This window comes from Osmerus eperlanus, chromosome 4 (assembly GCF_963692335.1).
Source record: "Osmerus eperlanus chromosome 4, fOsmEpe2.1, whole genome shotgun sequence".
In the NCBI taxonomy this organism is placed as follows: Eukaryota; Metazoa; Chordata; class Actinopteri; order Osmeriformes; family Osmeridae; genus Osmerus; species Osmerus eperlanus.
Genome location: NC_085021.1, coordinates 18,123,178 through 18,142,921, shown reverse-complemented (window position 1 = coordinate 18,142,921; position 19,744 = coordinate 18,123,178). Strand labels below are relative to the sequence as shown.

Here is a 19,744-nt window from a genome sequence, read left to right as displayed (position 1 = left end):
TAGATGCCGTTTGGGGGTTCGGCTTAATCAGAGCGGGAAGTCCTGCTGCGTCTTCTTCTTCTCTTCAACTTTAATGAGCAGCTTGTGTCTCTGCCCTGGAGGACCACGCTGCACTCCGCCTCCCCAGAGGCGCCATGACACCAGCCATGGAACCTCCCCAAGGAGAACGGTTCTGGAACAATCCGTTGGAATTTGGAAGATTCAGGATACAACTGGTACCGTCCCCAACACAACAGGAAGCGGAATGATAGGTGGGGGAGTTTCTAAGTAAAGAAACATCTGTGTGCTACTGGTTAGAGTTGATTATTATTCAACTGAGTCTTTGTAAAGTGTTTTTGATATCAGAAATAACTCACAACTAGGGCATCTGATACAAGGATGCTATAACAGTGATTGGGAGTCGGAGATTGCACCGTCACTAGTCTGCAACAGATGTGGACCTGTGTTCACACTGATAAGCTGATGATCTCAGAGTAGAAGTACAGAACCCAGACCCCAGTCCTCGTGTACATTTCCTCTCATTCATCATGTGAAAAGTCAAACTAGTCACTGAAATAATTACTCTGAATACAGAGTCCTTGGCTGGAGCTTGAACCCTAAAAACCTTCAGGCTTGAATATTTTTCATCGTCTTACCACAAGGCTAACGGGCCGGCAGTAGATGTGTCTAAACAGCAAGGGACGACTGGAGACCAGGCGCAGAACAAAATAGGATTTTATTAGCTCCTCATATTAGTTCTAAGTCTGTTTTAAAAAAACAAAAGTAATATCTAGAATAACATTTACACAACCAAAGTAAAATGTGTAGATAAAAAATAGTTTTGTCTCTTTTTCCAGTAAATATAATATTTTGACATTTCAGAAAAATAGAAGTAGTTCCGCCCCTTTTCTAAATAAACCCCCAGGGACCAATCACACCACTGGGGAGGGGCGGACCTACACACATCTGACTGCAACAATAGGCCACAGAAACCGACAATAGTCAACAATACCCCAAAGACATTGGTACTCATTCCAGCTGGAGAAATATGACAATTTTCACAAACATATATACATTAAGGTTTTCCCCTAAACATCCTTGAATAGAAAACCTAAACAATAACAGCTCTGTCTTGCACAATAATAGAAATCAGGAAAGTACACGTTCAAGAGTCATAGTGTTTCAGTAACGTTCAATAAGAGACAGTAAAATGATGTTTCTCAGAGAGTGCAGAGCCACAAATGTGTTCGAAAACACACACACACACACACACACACACACACACAACAGCAACAATAGTTAGCATCCCAGCTACTAAAGAGTAAAAGGTTCTTGCATGTCTCCTTTACATGGATGTGTTCCAGAAAGAATGTCAACTTCTCAAAAGTCGATTGTACTTTTGTGGTAATAAGAAGGTAAGAAAATTAGTATAACTGTCTACTAGACACTTCCGCCAATGTGTACGTTCCTTAATACTCAGAAAATACAAACAAAAACAGAGAGCTTAGTTGTCTAATCTTGATTTTTGAAAGACCTCCAAGCACTGTTGTGGCAGAATGATCCAGGCGGCATGACGTCTCTCTGCCTGCCAGACAGTAGCGCTCAAGCACAGAGTTTAGTGTCCCTCCATGCAGAAAAGACAATTCAATGTTTTGCTGGTGAAAGAAGTTAGCATGGAGTTAGACAGCAACATTAAAGTCTAGCCACTGATGAAGATGCTGATTTTGCAGATCAGACACACCAGCGATGCACATTTCTCCATTTCCAAATCTTTAAGGCTTTGGCAATCTATGTTATAACACTCTTTTGCATGGTTGTCTAAAAAAATAGACCTCTAAACTATTTCTTTGTGAACAGTCTCAACAGGGTTCAGAATGGCTTAAAGCATTGACATCCGAATTGCATTTGATACATTCCAAAAAGAGCTGAATCTATTATCATTAGATACATTGGATGAGCTCAATCTATTATCATTAGACACACCAGATGAGCTTAATCATTTCTCAAGGATGGCTTCATTCAGAATTGGGACATTTAGATTATTTATGCTGAGGTTGCAGCTAACATTCCTAATTGAGAACGTTAAATGCCATCAGTTTTCCAGGGGGCAAGAGTCAAACTCCACAGCCCTGTTTTGTCAGACACGGTTTAGCTTCTTCCTGAACTACAGTAATAACAACAATGGAAACTTGGCTTAATCCACAGGGAAACCCTACGGGTATATGTGGGCAAGAAGGAGAGAGGAGGCTGATCATGTGAACCATTATGTGAAAGAAGCTTACATACAGTTATGTATGAAAGAGCTTAAACAGTATGAAAGCATTTAGAATGTACTTAAAGCACATCACATGGCTCATGTGCTTCTAGAAGTCTGGTTAGCAACAGTCAGATCGTCCTATCACATTTAGGATGATTTGCAGCTCTGTGATCCTGGCAAGAACATGTCATAAAAAGCAATACATCTGTATAGACATTAGAATTCTATATACACACATACAGTATTCTTAGGTATATTGTTCAGGCTTGTATTTCCAACATTTCATTTCATTTTTTACTATAAAATGTGACTGGGTCAGCGGCAACGCTCACATCAGCTTAATGGCTGAACAAATGTAATCTTGTAGTCGGGGCCATGCCTCTGTGAGTGGGATTATCACCGTTTAGACACACTCGGACCACAGAGTTCAGGAACAAGCAGATACAGCCACTGAATTAAGAAATGTATGAATTAGCGGTTAAAATTAAGGAGAAGGAAAGCTCTTTGAGCAGTTTGTCAACATTCATTATGTTATGAAAGGTAACTGGTCAATGGTAAACAATTGTGTACCTCACAGTTGCAAGAGTAAACGTGTCACACGACTTCAGTCGAACAAACATGCTAGATTAGAGGCATACTTATCATCACAACTACTGCAGTAACAAAGCATGGACAAAATGCACTATAAAACTGGGATTTGTAGTCCAGTACAAAAGATGTGACTACAACCTAAACCATGGATTAATCAGCTAAAGCCTACTTTTAATGGTTGAAGTCTAAAGAGACTTTGATGCCGGATAATGAACATTTAAACTAGGAATCAAAAAGACAGAAGGCAGTTTTCTCTCTGAAAGGTTAGACATGGAGATTCAGGGATTAAGGTAAAGTGCTAAGCATGCGTTCCCACGCCAACAGTCTGTATATTTAGCCACCAAAAGGGGAGGGGATAGGAGGTAAAATTCACATCCCTTTTATGCCCAAACCTTTCCTCAGCAGAACCAAACATTCAAGTGGAGGGTTTGCCATTAAACTGCTGATTGGGAGATGATGACATCATTAGTATGGTTGCCTGGCAACCGTGCAGAGCCAATGATATCTTTGGATCTGTGAGCACCTGTGTGTGAGAAGCTATGGCTGGTGAGACAGCAGGCTCACAGATACACAAGTCATATACAACATGTGGATGCAGGCATGGACAGCAGGTTATTGAGTTCACGTTCTAGGGGACACTTCTGTCCCCGAAACACACAAACCTTCTGACCTCTGTTGTTCAATTGTGACTGCAAGGTAAAGTAGGGAAAGTTTTTTTTTTTTTTGTAAGTTTTTTTTTCATAAGGCAGCCATATTCAGAAGCATTTTGAGGGGGGGAATCAAAATCTTCATATTTTGAAGTTGACAAGTGAGAGAGAGGACTGTGTGAGGTGATTCAGCTCATCAATTACAATTATTCAGATATTGTACTGTCACAAATATCAAAGCATAGACAAAAAGCAGCATTTAACAGGTGCAAGCGACTGGACTGAACAGGACTTCAGGTTATCAGGCTGTTACAAAAGCATAATAGGATCTCAATGAGGACTTTGATAGACCACTAGTGATGTTAAGACTAGCTGTGGTTAACAAGTCAAATCAACACTAAGAACGGGTGTTATTAGCATACGTTTGAACCCAATCAGAGATTTGTCTTCCAAGAGTAATCTGACTACATACACCATCCACAAAACGACTATCAATTTGAATCCATCTCTGGGGACATGACGTCTGACTGGGTTGGGTAGCTTGGTAAGATGTTAAATGTTATAGCCCTTGGGTGAATGAAAGCAAAACCACCACTGAAATCCTTGTGTGATTCAATCTCCACAGCAGGTCTTTGGCCAAAAATCACCTGAAACAGGGACAACATTCTGCAGTAGAAAACAACAAAGGCAGAGGAGGAAAACCTGGAATGAGCAGAGTTTTTCAAATTACAGGATACATTTTGTTTCATGAAAATATGGAATGTTGATCCAAGTTTCCGTGAAAAAAGAAGAAGTTATAAACGGAAACATTAAAACATGTTCATGGGTTTTAACAGTTTCCGCTGTGTTAAAAAGTTAGTTTGACTTGTCCAAGGTCAAAGTTTAATTCCAGCCTAGAGATTTGTTTTTACATAGCTCTCAACGTGGTCTATTCCATGATTATAAAAGATAGAAAGTTCAGACTCGAAGCCTTTAAAGACTTTCCTATGGATGGAACAGTCAATGCAGGGAGGACATCCACTAACTGTAACATCTTAAGTGCCGGTCAGTTGTCCAACTTTTCTTTTGCCGTGACTGGCTGCTGCTTTATCGAATATATGAAAATAAGCAATCAGTTGCATCATATAAAACCCTTGGCCAGACAGTCTAGTATGACTGGTGAATGTTCTCATGACATATCCCATTTATACAGTCAAGTGCTTTTTTTCATTGGGAGAATCAAAGATATATTCATATCAAGTTCAAATTCAGGCAAAATTAGCAATCTTCAAAAGACAGAGAGATGCACCAAAATACCAAATCCATCAAGACAAAAATAAATAACACAAAAATTGTTTAAAAAAAATAAAATTAAAAAACCGGCCCTCTCTGGTGCTCCTAAGCATCCCCAAGCTACCCATGACCTAGGCTCACGGGGGGAGGGGAGAACTGTGGTGTCATCCCACACATGCCATTCCTTCCCACACTGTGAAGTGAACTAAGCCTCATCAGGGCTTAGTTGCTGCTCCTCTGTCTCAACCCCTGAAGGAAGGAAGGTCTGGAGGGAGGGTCTGGAGAGAGGGTCTGGAGAGAGGGTCTGGAGAGAGGGTCTGGAGAGAGGGTCTGGAGAGAGGGTCTGGAGAGAGGGTCTGGAGGGAGGGTCTGGAGAGAGGGTCTGGAGAGAGGGTCTGGAGAGAGGGTCTGGAGGGAGGGTCTGGAGAGAGGGTCTGGAGAGAGGGTCTGGAGAGAGGGTCTGGAGGGCTTCCAGTTTGTAGGAGAGGACAGAGGAAAGACAAGCAGAGGAGACAAGTCTCCAGCAGGGCTCTCCCAGTCATAGTGGGACCAGAAGCAGGCTGGCCGAGAGACAGATCCAGTTGAGCCTCAGACCAGGCCTCCGACCAGGCCTCCGACCAGGCCTCCGACCAGGCCTCCGACCAGGCCTCCGACCAGGCCTCCGACCAGGCCTCCGACCAGGCCTCAGACCAGGCCTCAGACCAGGCCTCAGACCAGGCCTCAGACCAGGCCCCAGACCAGGCCCCAGACCAGGCCCCAGACCAGGCCCCAGACCAGGCCAGAAGCAGCTACAGCAGGGCCGGCTGGTCCTCAGGGCTTCTGGGGGCCAGGCGATAGGACCACAGGGGTGGACAAGCCGTCTACACTCAGAGCTGGGATGTGGATCTGGTTGCTGCCGTTGGTGGGAAACTGGAGAGGAAAAGAGAAAGGCCAGAAATGTCACGTTTGGTCTTGTAATGTAAGACCTACAAAGACTTGAGCAAATTACCAAGGGCAAGAAGAAAGGTTTGATGTCCAACCTTAGCTATAGCACAGAATTACGATGAGAATATGCATCCATCGATATACTCCGTTACTAGATTTCCCTGGCTTGCAGTGACATCAGTCAGTTTGCGTCAACTGTATTATAGTTGTTGACCAGTAGAGGGCGCTAAAGGTCAATTTCTTCCTCAGACCACAGGGGCAAAGCTCCATAACGGATCAACCAAACAATACCTTCCTTCGGTCAATCTAGGAGCTATAATCCACCTACTACCTTCTGCAGAGAACATATACATAGGATTGACATACATATTGCAACTGAATTACAATAAGTTAATATAGCATGTGTGAATGTGTGTGCTTTACACAGTGTGTGTGTGTGTGTGCATGCAAGTGTGTGTGTTCAGCAGAGGGCACATTGAGAAGAGACAGATGGTGTGTGTCGCGGTGTGAGGCAGCCTGCGTGGGCAGTATCAGGGAACAGGAAGGAGCAGGTGCTGCCGAGGTTAAAGGGGCGGAGGGGGCTTGGAGCCCCGCACCCTCATGGTGCCATACATCCAGCCAGCCCTCCACCTTACCTGCCCATGCAGCGAGCCCTCCACCTTACCTGCCCATCCAGCCAGCCCTCCACCTTACCTGCCCATCCAGCCAGCCCTCCACCTTACCTGCCCATGCAGCGAGCCATTCCAAATAAATGCGTTGATGCAGACTGATAAATAATACACCAAGTGATATATATTGTAAGAACGGATAGACAGACGGACAGAAGGCTACCTGGAAGGAGAGCTTGGCCGGGCTGCGAGGGGCGATGGGACTGAGTGTGCTCCAGAAGTGGATGGTGGAGGGGAGGGGGCTTGGGGTCAGCAATACTGGAGTCTGAGGAGACAAGAGAGACACACAGCTCAGGCTAGCTGCTACTCACCAGCTCCTTACGGACTAGAAGTAACAGAGATGGCTATCATAGATGGAGGGAGCGGAGGGAGCCAACCCACTGACCAGGGAGTGTGAGGTGATGACGGAGGGCGTGAGGGTGTTGGTGGCACTGCCCGGGGCCAGCAGGGAGTTGACGGCAGCGTTGACCTTGTCCAGGCTCAGCCCCGGGGGCAGCAGGGTGGGGCAGGAGGGCAGCTCCAGCACCTTGGGCTTCTTGGCCTTGGGGGGCAGGCTCTCCTGCGGGGTGGGCGAGGAGATGGCCACGGACGGGGTCTGGGAGTTCTCTGGAAGAGAGGGGAGAGAGTCAGAAGAGGTGATGATGGTGATCTGACACCTAGAGGCAATATAAGTCAAGGGAAATACTTCCTCCCCTACGTTAGCCAGGCTCTTATGTAACATGATTGGAAAGCTGTCACCAATCCAGTACTGAGCCAGGCTGGGTGAAAGGACGGCTGTTTCATGATATTGGGGATCAGATGGCTGAGCGGTTAGGGAATCAGGCTATCAATCAGAAGGTTGCCGGTTCGATTCCCAGCTTGCATTTAACGTTGTGTTCCTGGCCAAGGCACTTTACCCTACTTGCCTCGGGGGGAATGTCCCTGTACTTACTGTAAGTCGCTCTGGATAAGAGCGCCTGCTAAATGACAAAAATTTAACTGTAAATGATATTAAAAAGCTGACCCCCAGGATTGTCAGGGTACAGATCAGATACCTGGCAGCGTAGCCTGGTCCTTGCCCTCGCCTTCACCCTCACCCCCCGGCTGCCCCCCCGGCTCCACACAGGGAGGGGGCAAATCGATAGGCAAGGGTGTGTCCGGTACCCCTGGTCCACATGCAGGCTTGGGAACCTGGAACCGGAGAGGACAAGACAGAAAACCAGATCACTGTGTGGCAAAATTCTCGATCGAAAGAAGGGGTTTAAGTGGTCTCCTAGTTCCCTCTCCACCTTCTTCTCCTCTCTCCCTTTGTTCCTCGCACCCCAACTTACTTTAACCTCTCGCCGCCCCTCCCTCTTCCCTCTCTTACTGTGCCCATGCTTACATCTTCTCTGTGTTTTTCTTGTATGACCATCTCCAGAAGCTGCCCCTCTGGCACCATTCTCTCCTCCTTCAGGGACGGTTTTATCACCATGTAGACCGAGTGGGTAGGGGGGTTACCCACCACACATTCCCCTTGAGGCCCCGGGGCCCCCTCCGGCTCCCCGATCTGCCCCTGAGGGAGGAAGCGGGTGAGGGGGTCGGACGCGCTGCTCAGGTAGATCTGGGGCGGGTCACTCAGAGCCTGGGGCTTCTGGGACTGGACCTTTTAGAAAGGGAGAAAGCTCTTAGCTCCACACTGTTACAGATGCGTTGGCTTTGTATACATCAACAAGGTTCCAATGAAACAGGATGGATCTCCATTGCGAAAGCTAATAAATAGATACAAAAAATTCAAAGAGGTTGCTGGTTCATTCCCAGACGGCTTTGTGCTGTCTGATTATGAGAACAGTTCACGGCTCACCGTGCTGTTGGGGGTGGAGCCCGAGGGTGTTTGTGGGCTGAGAGCAGGCGTGGCACACGGTGAGGGCTGGGTGACGATCACCTGCAGACTGGACTCATTACTGCCACACCCTGGCAGAGAGGACTGTGCTTCTGACGCCACCACACACACCTGGGGAAGGCACCCAGCACACCGCTAAGACACAGGAGGGACGCTAGTGTTCTGGCCACCGCCACCTCTCCTGTCTTATAAAGCCCTCACCTTCACTTCTCCTCCAGTCCACTTCCCTGACAGTTTTCCACCACCTCCACTCCTTAGTCTCCCCCCTCCTCCCCTCTCTGTTCTGTGTCCTCCCACCCCCTTCCCCCTCTGCCTTGTTCCCCAACCCCCCCATGCTCCTCCCACTCACCTCTCTCAGCATCATGCTGTCAGCGACAGCAGCTTTGGGGGTGTGGTCGTGCGTTAGCATCAGCTCAGTTTTGATTGGCCTTTGATTGGAGTTCTTGCAAGGCCCCTGCAGTGATTGGATGGTAAAGGTCGAGTAGAGGCCGGACTTCATGTAGTCGTTCCTGGAGCTCCGCTGCCCGCCCCCGGGGGAACAACGCTGGGCCTGCAGACCGGTTGATTGACAGGTAGAGGCCCCGCCCACTGGAAGCTGGGATTGGTTTGCCATGTCGCCACTCTCCCTCTGCAGCCCGTCCTCCCCGGCAGGTAGCCCCTCCCCTGCTGCCGAGGGGTCTGGGTAGGTGACAAACTTGTACACAAACTTCTGGCCGTTCACCTTCTTGATTATGTTCTGTGAAGAGGGACACGTTTAAGTGACCACCAGTCGCTAACAGTGTGACGTAAATGCAGAAGACTGAGTTCATACAGAACCTCAAAAAGACAACATCCATTAAAGTGCTTATTGATTACACAGGACTATTGGGATTAAACAAAATAATTTTATGTTTGCTCCAAGGGGTTTGTCCATGTTCAGTAGCTACCTTGTCGTAATAGTATCGGAGAGCGCGGCTGAGCTTGTCGTAATTCATGTTGGTCTTGTTCTTGCGGAGCCCCCAGAGGCGAGCCACCTCCTCTGCATCCAGCAGCTTAAACTCCCCATCTGCAGACGTCCAGGAGATGAGATGGCGTTGGCTCTGGTCCTTCAGAAGGTGCAGCAGGAACTGCCACAGTGTGATGGACGGGTCCATGGCTGGAGGGAGGGTGGAGGGGTGGACATGAGGGAGATGAGGAAAAATAGTCAGAGGGACATCATAGTACTCACACAGTTGTGATCCACACACGACCTCACTGAACAGAGCAACACACACAGACAGATGGGGGAGGGGGGGGCGGGGGGGGGGTAAAAGAGAGGAAGTGTCTGCTTTGTTCAGGAAGGACATGTCAGGCATGCAAATTGGGCTTATTACCATTTGTTCTCAAATTACGTAACTCCTATCAAACACCTTGGAGACAATCACCATGGTAAAGACCTTTCATCAATAGTAACTAGGGGGGAGACATACAACAGCGTGACAGCATCTGAGTGCTATCTACTGCTAGGTTAAAGGGTAAATTGGTGGGTTATTGATCGTATTACTTTAGCCCCATGGATAATGTACAGCTGGTTTTGCAAGCATAGTAACGATCAACCAACTAATCAGCATGGTATGCCTATATAGACTAAGTGGATTCTCCACAGGTCCGTATACGGTGGTTATTGGGGAGAAACACAAACTACACACTACTTACAAGGCCTGCCTGTCTACTTTGTTACCACCTCTTCAAAATGACTGTATTTCAGGGAAGAAAGATGAAATAGAGCCTTTCTGGGTCTAGACTGCACTCTTTCAGCTATGTGTTGTTGGCCCTTTTGCATGGGTCCAATACACCCCTGCCTGAATGAACAGATAGATCAGTCTCCCTGAAAGGAGAGTTGGGTATAAATCTACTGCCTCTGACAGGTGTTATTTCCTGGACCTCTGGGCTAGGCAATGAACAGAACCACTGCTCAAACAGCCAATTACTCTAAGTCTCTACAGAGTGATATGATGTACAACCTAGCTATTCACAGCCGGCTCCTAATGCATGCACTGTCTGTCTGCATTCATCTGCCGATGACTAACCAACCAGCACTGAATATAGAGTATATTTCATAAAGATAGATAATTAAATAAAGTAAAAGAGAGAGAGAGAGGACAGTTAATTTGCAAAAAGCAACAACAGGCAGGCCATGGTAGGCATGGAGTGACAGGCAAAAACATAGTAAAGTTCTAGAGGGACAGATAGGCCCGACAAGGCACCAAAATTGTTCACTGGTTCATTAAAAAGTGCAAGATTTTGTACCGTGCTATTTTATTTAGTTTTTATCACCAACATTTTTAAGATATATTTTATATAACAGTAGTCTTATGTGCACGTTCCGACAAAAAACATCTTCATTCCACCTGTTGCGACACTCAAACATCATGCAAATGAATGCAGTCAACCCCAAAGGCAACATCTAGTTACCATGGATCATGCACTGCAGCCCAAACCAGACTATAAATAGCACAAGATGAACTTAACCAAATATTTGACAGTCGACACTTGTACAGGGATGATGTCTCTAACGATGATGTCTCTTACCATTTAGAAGGGGGTTCGAATCCATCTCCGTAAATATTTAAACTAGTTTCTGGATGTCAAATAATGCTCATAATGTCTTCTTTTTGAATGAAGATGTCAACAGTCTCCGCGCTTTACAGAGAGGATACAACGATACAGTCCCGATTTGTTATGTAACCGTACGCTGATGATAACATGCATCTCTCCCTCCATACTAGTACAGCGGCAACGTTACCTGACTGTTGACAGCACAGCAGACAGCGTGCTAACTGGCAGCTAGCGTTAAACAGCAGTGTTGCTCACCACGAAAAAAGTGCATTAAATGTTTCCAATTGAGAACCAAAATGAACTGAATCTGGCCACATTACATTACGGTGGGAACCCAAAAAGTCACATGTATTAATATTCATTACAATCGAGACCAGAGATCATCTTGTTAACACCGCGCCAATGCCAGCTAGCTAACCTAGCTGACTAGCAGGCTAGTTGACTGAAACCCCCACCGTCCTCCACTCTTGAGCTTCGTGCGTCAACAAAACGCACGGAACAGCGTTGAATGCAGACATTTTCTAGTTGACTGGTGAGCTCCAAAAGTAATCTTTCAAATGTGAAAAGTTTCCATGAATTTCAGCACACACGGTATGGCTCGGTGTTCTTCTACGGCACCACTTAATCCTTTGACACTTTCGCCTTTTCCTCGCTGCTTCCTGTTTCTACCAATGTACTTTCGTGTGCTCTCACCATCACTCTGCTGACCAGCTTAGTGCTGCAAGAGTGAGAACGTCATCTGATCCATGACGTTTCTTTATTTACCTCAAAGGAAGGTGAGATTGTAAGCAATATTGATATGGTATATAGTGATATATGTATGGTCTTAAACATGGATATACATTTGTATATGAAATGTTAGTGTAAACACGTGGGGTAGCCTAATCAATGTTATCCACAACCACATAGCCTACATATCATCGCACACTCAATAAAACCCCAATATTTTATAAACATAGGTAATAGGCTTCTTTAGTACTTTATTTCAGAAACTGTACTGCTTATAATACTGTTGAGTCAAAAACATCATCTAGGTGTGAAATAATTTACATAAATTTGACCAAGATATTCAAATGAATAAGAAATACAAATATAGGCAAACATCTCTTTTTATTTACATGGCAATCCTAAATGAATCCTGAAAAGTAAAATCAAATGTTGTAATAAGTTTCAAAATGTAGTTTGATCCGTCCCTTATCTCTACTCAAGCACATGTCCACTCTGGAAGTAGTGTGTACCGACAAGACATCTATTTCAGAATGCATTTACGTTGCAGCCGCAACTTAACATCCCAGTTTCCATGGAAACTGTTTCTGGTGTGTGCATGAGAGTGCATCAGTCACCAAGGGCTGAATAAGAACGAAAACTCGAGATATTCTGTTCCTGACATTAGGAAAAGGAAAAACTGTTTGTACAGTGTAAATGTAAAGGCCTTGACCTGAACAGTTGACAGACCTCCAGACCGCCAGAATAAACACTTAAAATACCACACTAAAATACTTCTTTCCTTTTGGCATCAGGCAAGTCTGGTAAGCCCTGGAGTTCCCGGAGACCCTGAAAGGTAGGCAAACACAGGGATGTTAAATTAACTTTCATTTATTTGGCAGATGCTTTTATCCAAACCAACAAACAAATAGTACATATAGTAAGTGCAGACAAATGAAGGATCCGTTTTTGTTTTTAAAGAACTGTTTAAACTTTTGTAAAATCATTGATAAATAAATAAAGATTCCTGTTAAAATGTTAGTATAGACAGTGAGCGACCACAACTTCTTTCCTTTTATGTTTGGCCCCGCCAGCCCACCCCCTTGTAAATGTACTTAAGTACTGTACTTACCTCCAACACCATGCGGATGTTGGCTTTGATTTTAGCTGAATCTTTGGTCAAAACCTCTGTTTGTCTGTAAAAGAAAATTGAGGGTATACATTGACCTTAATACAATAGCGGCACATCTTGAACATAATGTTTTGTTTGAATGCGACAAAATACAACACATGGTTAAAATGAAGCCCAGACAATATGTGTTTTGTTTTAATGATGCCACCTGCTGGTCATTTGCCAACAACTGGTGACAAAATATACCTGGAATATTACTGTCAAATTAGACTGCATCTCCTTTTAAAAAGCATTTTTTTGTTATTTATTTTTTTATTTTACTTGTATCAATCTACATAATTCTATCATCCTTACTCATATGAAGAAGAAAAAAAGGTTAAACACATTTTGAAATTTCTGGTCTGTTATGAAAGCAGTGTAAAGAAGCTTTTTTCTTTCTTTTATATATATATATTTTTCTGACATTACCTCAAAAAGGGGAGAAAGGAAGCATTGTATTGTAGAGAATTTAAAGCAGTGCCTTTGAGTAGTATACATCAATTAAGGGGTTAATATCAGCAAACAAATTATTCAGTCTGTCCATTCACTTCTACTCACGCAGTGAGCTGATTTGTCTTCTTCTCAATAAACTTGAGAGCCTCTGCATGTGTTAGCTCGACAAAGAAACCGTAGCCAACAGCAACAAAGATCTTGGATGAGTCCTCCCTGTAATAATAATCCCGCTTATTTGTGTATGACAAATTAAAATCAGAACAATAACGTTTTTGTTAATTGATTAACTTCCTTCAATCAAATTAGTTAAATAAGTGTTCTTCTAATAAGTAAAGGCAACTTTATTATCCTTGTTATCACTTACACGTGAGCTTGGACATAGAAATTGCAGCCAAGATCAACTTCTGTTTTCAGTTCCTTGGTATCTGATTCCTAGAATAGGGACAATTTGCTTGTGAGGGTGTGGGCAAGTACACACAATCAACGTTGTAAGGAGATATTGTTTGTTACCGTGTGTGTATCTCTGCGTGTATGCTCGAAAACTATCTTTATTTCTAAAGTTTTCTACCTGCAAGCTTTGAATGGTGTTTTTCAGCTGTAGATATTGGGACATTTTCTCGTACACTCCATCTCTCTGCTCCAGCAACTTCCTGGCAAAATGAAATTAACAGTGGTCAGTGGCTTGTTCTTGTAAACAGACAACCCAGGCTTAATAGACGTTAACAGAGACGTAATGAAACATTGCTAGTTTTTATTCCAAATCCCGTCATTACACAACGCTGTATGGCCAGCTACCTACTCCAAATCTCGTTTCAACACGTCGCTGATAAAGGTTTCATACTGCAACACCTTTTCATTAATGCTAGGCTTCCCAGTCGTCATCGTGGGAGTCATTAATTTTAAACAGTGATATCTTCTAATTAGATCCAGCGCATTACTTTTACCAGAGGTACTAAGCTAGCTACTGAGCTACTTGCCACACTATAAACAGATCGTTGTAGCTACAGTAAGAATTCACAGTAAAGATGGCACAGTTATCACATGTCTAATGTTATGACAGGAACCGGAAACGTCGTCCTGGTCCCTCCTCTTCTTCTGCGCTAAATAACCTTTACTTTTTCGGAATGGAGATTGTTGAATATCCGTAACTAGGTATATAGCTATCTATCCCGATTTCTTGTAAGTAAATTACTATATTAGACAGCCTTCTGTTACAATATATATATTTTTGTTAAAATGACACGTTATTAAACGTTGCACCAGAGGTCAAATCGCAATTTAATTCCGAGGTTAAAGGGTAGTGAGCAAGCCTATTCGAAAATAGCTCTGGCTCGAAACGTGTAGCATAGTCTAGCAAACCAGCCATTGCACGAGCATCTCAATTATCTGTTTGTAAACTGCCAAATACATTTCACAGTTGTAGAGTATAGAAAACTTGATATCACCTTAAGCATTAATGTTTAGCTGTTAGGAAGACAGACTTGTCCCAAAGTACAGTAAGTCTGTAGTCTTCATACAAACTACTCTACACACCACACGGCCCTGGTTCACGTCGTCGATAGCTAGCTATTTACATCACAGGAAGTATGAACCTGTCGCCTTGACTCGAGGGCCGTTTATTTAATTTGATTTTATCTAGAGATATGCGAAGCTGTCCGTTTGTCGACATAGTCAAGCAGTTAGCCGTTTATTGTTTTCAAGTGTGCTTCTCTCCACTTCCCAGAATTTCTCTGGTAGCAGATATTAAACCAGAGAGGGCAGAATGGCTGGCCCAGAGTTGTTACTGGACTCCAGTATCCGAATGTGGGTGGTCTTACCCATAGTGTTCATCACTTTCTTTGTTGGAATTATACGGCACTACGTCACCCAACTTCTGCACAGCGACAAGAAAGTAGATTTGGAGCAAGTTTCTGACAGGTGAGTTTGTCACGTGGGTGTTTCTGTTATTGCAATACAGGATATGGTGATAGACTCATTATTAAAATGTTTGCCTTTTCCTTGAGACAAATCACCCTCACCTCAACTTGTGTGGACTTGAAATTATTGACTAGTAGGCACTACAGCAGGGTTAATGATTACAGCTTCACTGTATTCTGTTGCCAAATGGGCTTTGCAAAAACCAACTTGAAATCTTAACAAAACACCATTTTATGGCTTAACATAAGTGCAGACATTGTAAAATAAACTTTAATTTTTATATATATATTTTTATATACAACCTTACCTACTTAGCCAGGTGCTTCTGCGCAGCCGAATCCTGAGAGAAAATGGAAAGTACATTCCCAAACAGGTAAGATTCTTCAGTGTATTATTACAAACTGTCAGGACGACTGTGTGTGTCATGTCAGAGGGTAACTGTCTCCTGTCCTCTATCTGCAGTCATTTGCCATGAGGAAGCATTACTTTAATGATGCAGAGACTGGCTTTTTCAAAAAGGTCAAGAGAAAGGTTGTTCCCAAGAACCCAATGACAGGTGAGCAGTGGGACCCCAGCACCTTCACCTTGTCCTGTATCTCACATCAGACGGGAGATGAGTATATCTCTCTCGTCTGCTCTCTAACCTTCCCTGAGTTGTATGATCATGGTCTCTCTCAACCTGTTTTCCTCTGTCCTCTGTCTTCTGTCTTGACAGACCCTCTCCCCTCCCCCTCTATTTGGTCCTGACTGATCCTCTCTTCTCATCCTCTCTTTCAGATACCAGCATGCTGACAGACATGATGAAGGGGAATCTAACCAACGTGCTTCCTATGATTGTGATTGGAGGATGGATCAACTGGGCATTCTCTGGCTTCGTCACCAGTAAGTTTCCTTGACCATAAGTGGTGGAAACTGTGATTTCTCGGAAGCATCACACAGGAGCAGGCTCAACATGTACCACAGCTGCCATGTGTGTGTGGGTGCACAAGATGATACTTTGTTTTTTCTTTCTTAAGCCAAGGTTCCTTTTCCCCTGACCCTGAGGTTCAAGCCCATGCTCCAGAGAGGGATAGAGCTGCTTTCTCTGGATGCCTCGTGGTACGCCAACACAATATGCAATCACATGCAACACACAAGTTACAGTAATCGTTCTTGTTCACACAAACACTGCAGATAGGGGACACACAGTACAAAGCATGGATGTTACAGGATTTGAAAGTGAGAAGAAAGGTCAAATTAGGTGTTCTGTTAATGAGTAATGTAAACTAAGGATGTCACACAAGCCAGTACTTTTGGTGTAATTTGATGGCAAATAAAACATTTCAGAATGACACGTGTTGGTCAACAGCGGGAGTAAAGATGGGTCATAATAAGACCAATAACAAACAAAATACTTCATTGCAAAAATCTCAATAATAGATGGATCTAATTCAGCCATTTGGGGCTGTCATCCTGACTTGGATAAAAAGTTGAAGAATTAAAGTTAAAGAAAATGTAAATCAGTGTTAGTCAGTGTCAAACAAACAATTTCATGTGGTTATGGAAATATTATATTTTGCGTCCTCCTGTGTCTAATAACGATGCGTTTCCTTCTGCATATTGCATAGTTTAATAGTTTAATGTCTTACTGTGCGCATGCAATTTGTGTGAGGTAACTCAGCGTCTCTGTAGGTGACTTGCTCCCTCAACTCTGCTCACTCTATTAGGGGAACGTCAGGGCAGTGACAGCCCTGTATTGAAATGGAAATAGACAATACATTTACATTTAGTCATTTAGCAGACGCTCTTATCCAGAGTGACTTACAGTAAGTACAGGGACGTTCTCCCCGAGGCAAGTAGGGTGAAGTGCCTTTCCCAAGGACACAACGTCATTTTGCACGGCCGGGAATCGAACTGGCAACCTTCAGATTACTAGCCCGCTTCCCTAACCGCTCAGCCACCTGACTCCCTGTATAACTCCCTGAACAATAAGTTCAGAAATGTGGTAATGTGACATCCTTAATGCAAGCTGTGGTTGTTTTGATTGTTAACAGGGTAAGCTCAGCGTCCTGGTATTTCCTCAATGTGTTTGGCCTGAGGAGTATGTACAGCCTCATCCTGGGACAGGACAATGGTGAGTCACAGTAACACCCTCTCTTTCCTTTAGTCTCTCCTCCTCCTCTTCCTCCATGTTAATCTGTTTTTTTCCCCTCCAGCTGCTGACCAATCCAGAATCATGCAGGATCAGATGACAGGCGCAGCCATGGCGATGCCCCCTGACCCCAACAAAGCGTTCAAGGTGAGAAGCATCACCTCACGTGATCTGATCATGAGTTCAGATGGTCATGGTGTTAGTTGTATCAGGGTAGGTTGCTTATGGGGTTAGTTGTATCAGGGTAGGGGTTTTGTGGTTAGTTGGTGAAGATGAAGTCTTTCCTTGATTACCTGTCTGTTTCCTTGTCCTCTAACTCTATGGTCTGCACACGTTATGATTGTCCCTCAGAGTGAGTGGGAGGCGCTGGAAATTGTGGAACACAAGTGGGCCTTAGAGAACGTGGAGGAAGAGCTGATATCACGAGATCTCAACTTTGGTGGATTCTTCAGCCAGGAGTTGAAATCCACCATGTTCTGATACTGAGTCTCTAACTGGTAATCTACGGGGAGTTCTAATGCCACTGAACTCTACTGCTGCCCTAGACCCCCTGTCTATTATACAGTGTATCCTCATGGTCACTACAGAGCTGGTTGTAAAAATGTCTTAACGGTCGTTGTGATACCAGGACCATCTTTTTTTGCCTAAGATGATTTAAAAGTATTATACAGTTCAACTGGTTTATTTGTTATTTTTATCTCAAATGTTTGACAATTTAAACACTACTGCCTACCTGTTTTTTGCCTTGTTTTCAAGATTTAAGCGCTTATGAGAGGAATGAAGAAGCATGTCTCTGCTTTTGTTACTCTGCTGTTTTGAGCCTTACTACGAATGCTGACTGAAATCATAGGTAGTGGCTTGAACTTTTTACATTAGAGTTCTCTCTTTATTTAGATTGTCTGTTTGGTTTGTTTGATTTCGGATATTAATGTGCTGTCCTCTTTGAACATCTTTGTTCTTAAGCAGCTTGTATAATTATCACAAGTATTGTACATGTAAGATGAATGAACACTGTCTCTTCTTTGATACTGTCTGAATTACTTGTGTTCGTTTTGATTAAGGACAGCCTTGATTAGATTACATTTCGATTTCCTGCTACAATACTTAAGACTCTTCCTTCTTCTATCTGCTATTTGTTCTCCACTGTTCCTCCTCTGGACAGCTACTTACTACTTTTCCCACCTTTTATCACTGTCCTGCCCTAAATACTGACCAGCTTTGTAAACTGGAAGAGATACTGCCTTTCAAGTCCAGCTTTGTGCCAGGGGAGCATCTTGTAGGAAAGAGAACCCATGTTATCTACACCATCTTGTTTGCCTGTGGTAACTTTGAAATAAAGGATCTCATTTGTCCCTTCTTGAGGTTTTGTTGATTTCCGCAAAGTTGTTTTGATTATCAAACAAATGAGAGATGATTGAAAACAAAGATGGTTCAACTTCTTTATTTCACGTGTTCAGTTGCAAAGCAGCAGTTTTCATCACAAAGTGTCAAAGCCACCTTGAACAAGAGAGGGAAGATGATGCATGTGTGAAACGTCTATCCAGTGTATCTCTAAGGCCATTATCCCTTTAATAGCTTGCTTTATTGTTCAGTAGATATCAATGTGTGTGGGGAGTGGACTAACTAGGGAGTCAGGTGGCTGAGCGGTTAGGGAATCGGGCTAGTAATCTGAAGGTTGCCAGTTCGATTCCCGGCCATGTCAAATGACGTTGTGTCCTTGGGCAAGGCACTTCACCCTACTTGCCTCGGGGGGAATGTCCCTGTACTTACTGTAAGTCACTCTGGATAAGAGTGTCTGCTAAATGACTACATGTAAATGTAATGTAACTAGCAGCCCTGCTTTCTGGAACCCCCCTGGTGACAGCAGCAGTGATTCACTATTTAAGATAAATAAATTGACCTGTCAATCAATTCTCATACCCAATTAAAATACCAGCCAATCAGTAGATAAGGTATCACAGAATATTTCAAAGCGCTGGCATGGAACAATCTAACTGGCCTCAATAGTAATTGACAGAAAATCTTTTCAGATTGGGCAATAGTTTTGGTCCACGGTGCTACAATGAACAATAGAACCCATGCTAGTGCACTGATAATACAAAGCGAGCTCAAGAGTAATACAAAATTGTGCCTGTATATATATTTCCGTACCAGTGTAAGTAATATTAAGAGTACAAGATTGTCATTCCTCAGGTCATCAGTTTGAGTGAGGCTAGTACAAACCTAAGTAGATATGGTAGTGCAATAGTCAAATTTAATTGTCTATACTTTACTACTGTGTCTAGCATTCCACACTCTTCTGTTCATGAGTAATTCAGCTTTTATGGCCTGGTTCAACACTTTGTCAATGTCTCCTTCCTTCAACCCTTAATTTGGAAATCACAGCTTTGTTAAGACTGGATTGCAAACAGCTGTGTTGGGAAGTAGCAACTTTCACCTATAAAATCATGTTAAACCAGGAATTACTGTAAGCAGAGGAAGAAAGAGGCATTTTGGTCTGCCAAACATCCTCTGTATATCCTGATAGTTCACAATTACAAAGATTGAGATTATGCAGTCAGGAGGAATGTTGTGTAAAAGTGTAAAATCTA

General features: G+C 43.7%; 3 protein-coding genes across 5 annotated transcripts; 1 reads left to right on the top strand and 2 right to left on the bottom strand.

Moving 5' to 3' along the window:
* Nucleotides 1-696: 696 nt before the first annotated feature.
* elk1 (ETS transcription factor ELK1) lies at nucleotides 697-11,544 on the bottom strand. 2 transcript variants are annotated; one of them, XM_062459838.1, is made up of 10 exons: nucleotides 10,750-11,544; nucleotides 9,126-9,334; nucleotides 8,549-8,935; nucleotides 8,161-8,310; nucleotides 7,702-7,962; nucleotides 7,373-7,508; nucleotides 6,724-6,944; nucleotides 6,502-6,603; nucleotides 5,521-5,655; nucleotides 697-5,357 (listed from the first exon to the last, which is right to left on the bottom strand). In XM_062459838.1, the coding sequence occupies exons 1-9, from the start codon at nucleotides 10,772-10,774 to the stop codon at nucleotides 5,557-5,559; spliced, it is 1,590 nt and encodes a 529-aa protein (XP_062315822.1). In that variant the 5' UTR covers nucleotides 10,775-11,544; the 3' UTR covers nucleotides 697-5,357; nucleotides 5,521-5,556. The 2 variants fall into 2 exon arrangements, with proteins under 2 accessions (XP_062315822.1, XP_062315821.1); XM_062459837.1 differs by having other exon boundaries at nucleotides 697-5,655.
* Nucleotides 11,545-11,867: 323 nt separating this feature from the next.
* Nucleotides 11,868-14,167, bottom strand: uxt (ubiquitously-expressed, prefoldin-like chaperone). The gene is made up of 6 exons (XM_062459842.1): nucleotides 13,905-14,167; nucleotides 13,674-13,755; nucleotides 13,470-13,537; nucleotides 13,211-13,318; nucleotides 12,614-12,677; nucleotides 11,868-12,330 (listed from the first exon to the last, which is right to left on the bottom strand). The coding sequence occupies exons 1-6, from the start codon at nucleotides 13,997-13,999 to the stop codon at nucleotides 12,268-12,270; spliced, it is 480 nt and encodes a 159-aa protein (XP_062315826.1). The 5' UTR covers nucleotides 14,000-14,167; the 3' UTR covers nucleotides 11,868-12,267.
* On the top strand, nucleotides 14,153-18,510 carry zgc:86609 (ER membrane protein complex subunit 3-like). Of its 2 annotated transcripts, none has more exons than XM_062459840.1 (9): nucleotides 14,153-14,284; nucleotides 14,829-15,022; nucleotides 15,338-15,395; nucleotides 15,485-15,578; nucleotides 15,800-15,904; nucleotides 16,039-16,120; nucleotides 17,056-17,135; nucleotides 17,218-17,300; nucleotides 17,505-18,510. In XM_062459840.1, the coding sequence occupies exons 2-9, from the start codon at nucleotides 14,868-14,870 to the stop codon at nucleotides 17,631-17,633; spliced, it is 786 nt and encodes a 261-aa protein (XP_062315824.1). In that variant the 5' UTR covers nucleotides 14,153-14,284; nucleotides 14,829-14,867; the 3' UTR covers nucleotides 17,634-18,510. The 2 variants fall into 2 exon arrangements, with proteins under 2 accessions (XP_062315824.1, XP_062315825.1); XM_062459841.1 differs by lacking the exon at nucleotides 14,153-14,284 and adding an exon at nucleotides 14,359-14,689.
* Nucleotides 18,511-19,744: the final 1,234 nt, after the last annotated feature.

Coding starts and splice junctions, on each gene's coding strand:
- elk1 (XM_062459837.1), bottom strand. CDS start 10,774: ATGGATTCGAACCCCCTTCTAAATG. Junction 8,936..9,125: donor TCCGATACTATTACGACAAG/GTAGCTACTGAA, acceptor CCCTCTTCACAG/AACATAATCAAGAAGGTGAA. Junction 6,945..7,372: donor GGACCAGGCTACGCTGCCAG/GTATCTGATCTG, acceptor CCTCTCTTCCAG/AGAACTCCCAGACCCCGTCC.
- zgc:86609 (XM_062459840.1), top strand. CDS start 14,868: ATGGCTGGCCCAGAGTTGTTACTGGACTCCAGTATCCGAATGTGGGTG. Junction 15,023..15,337: donor TTGGAGCAAGTTTCTGACAG/GTGAGTTTGTCA, acceptor TTACCTACTTAG/CCAGGTGCTTCTGCGCAGCC. Junction 16,121..17,055: donor CTTTCTCTGGATGCCTCGTG/GTACGCCAACAC, acceptor GATTGTTAACAG/GGTAAGCTCAGCGTCCTGGT.
- uxt (XM_062459842.1), bottom strand. CDS start 13,999: ATGACTCCCACGATGACGACTGGGAAGCCTAGCATTAATGAAAAGGTG. Junction 13,538..13,673: donor ACACCATTCAAAGCTTGCAG/GTAGAAAACTTT, acceptor TCCCTATTCTAG/GAATCAGATACCAAGGAACT. Junction 12,331..12,613: donor ACATCCGCATGGTGTTGGAG/GTAAGTACAGTA, acceptor CCTACCTTTCAG/GGTCTCCGGGAACTCCAGGG.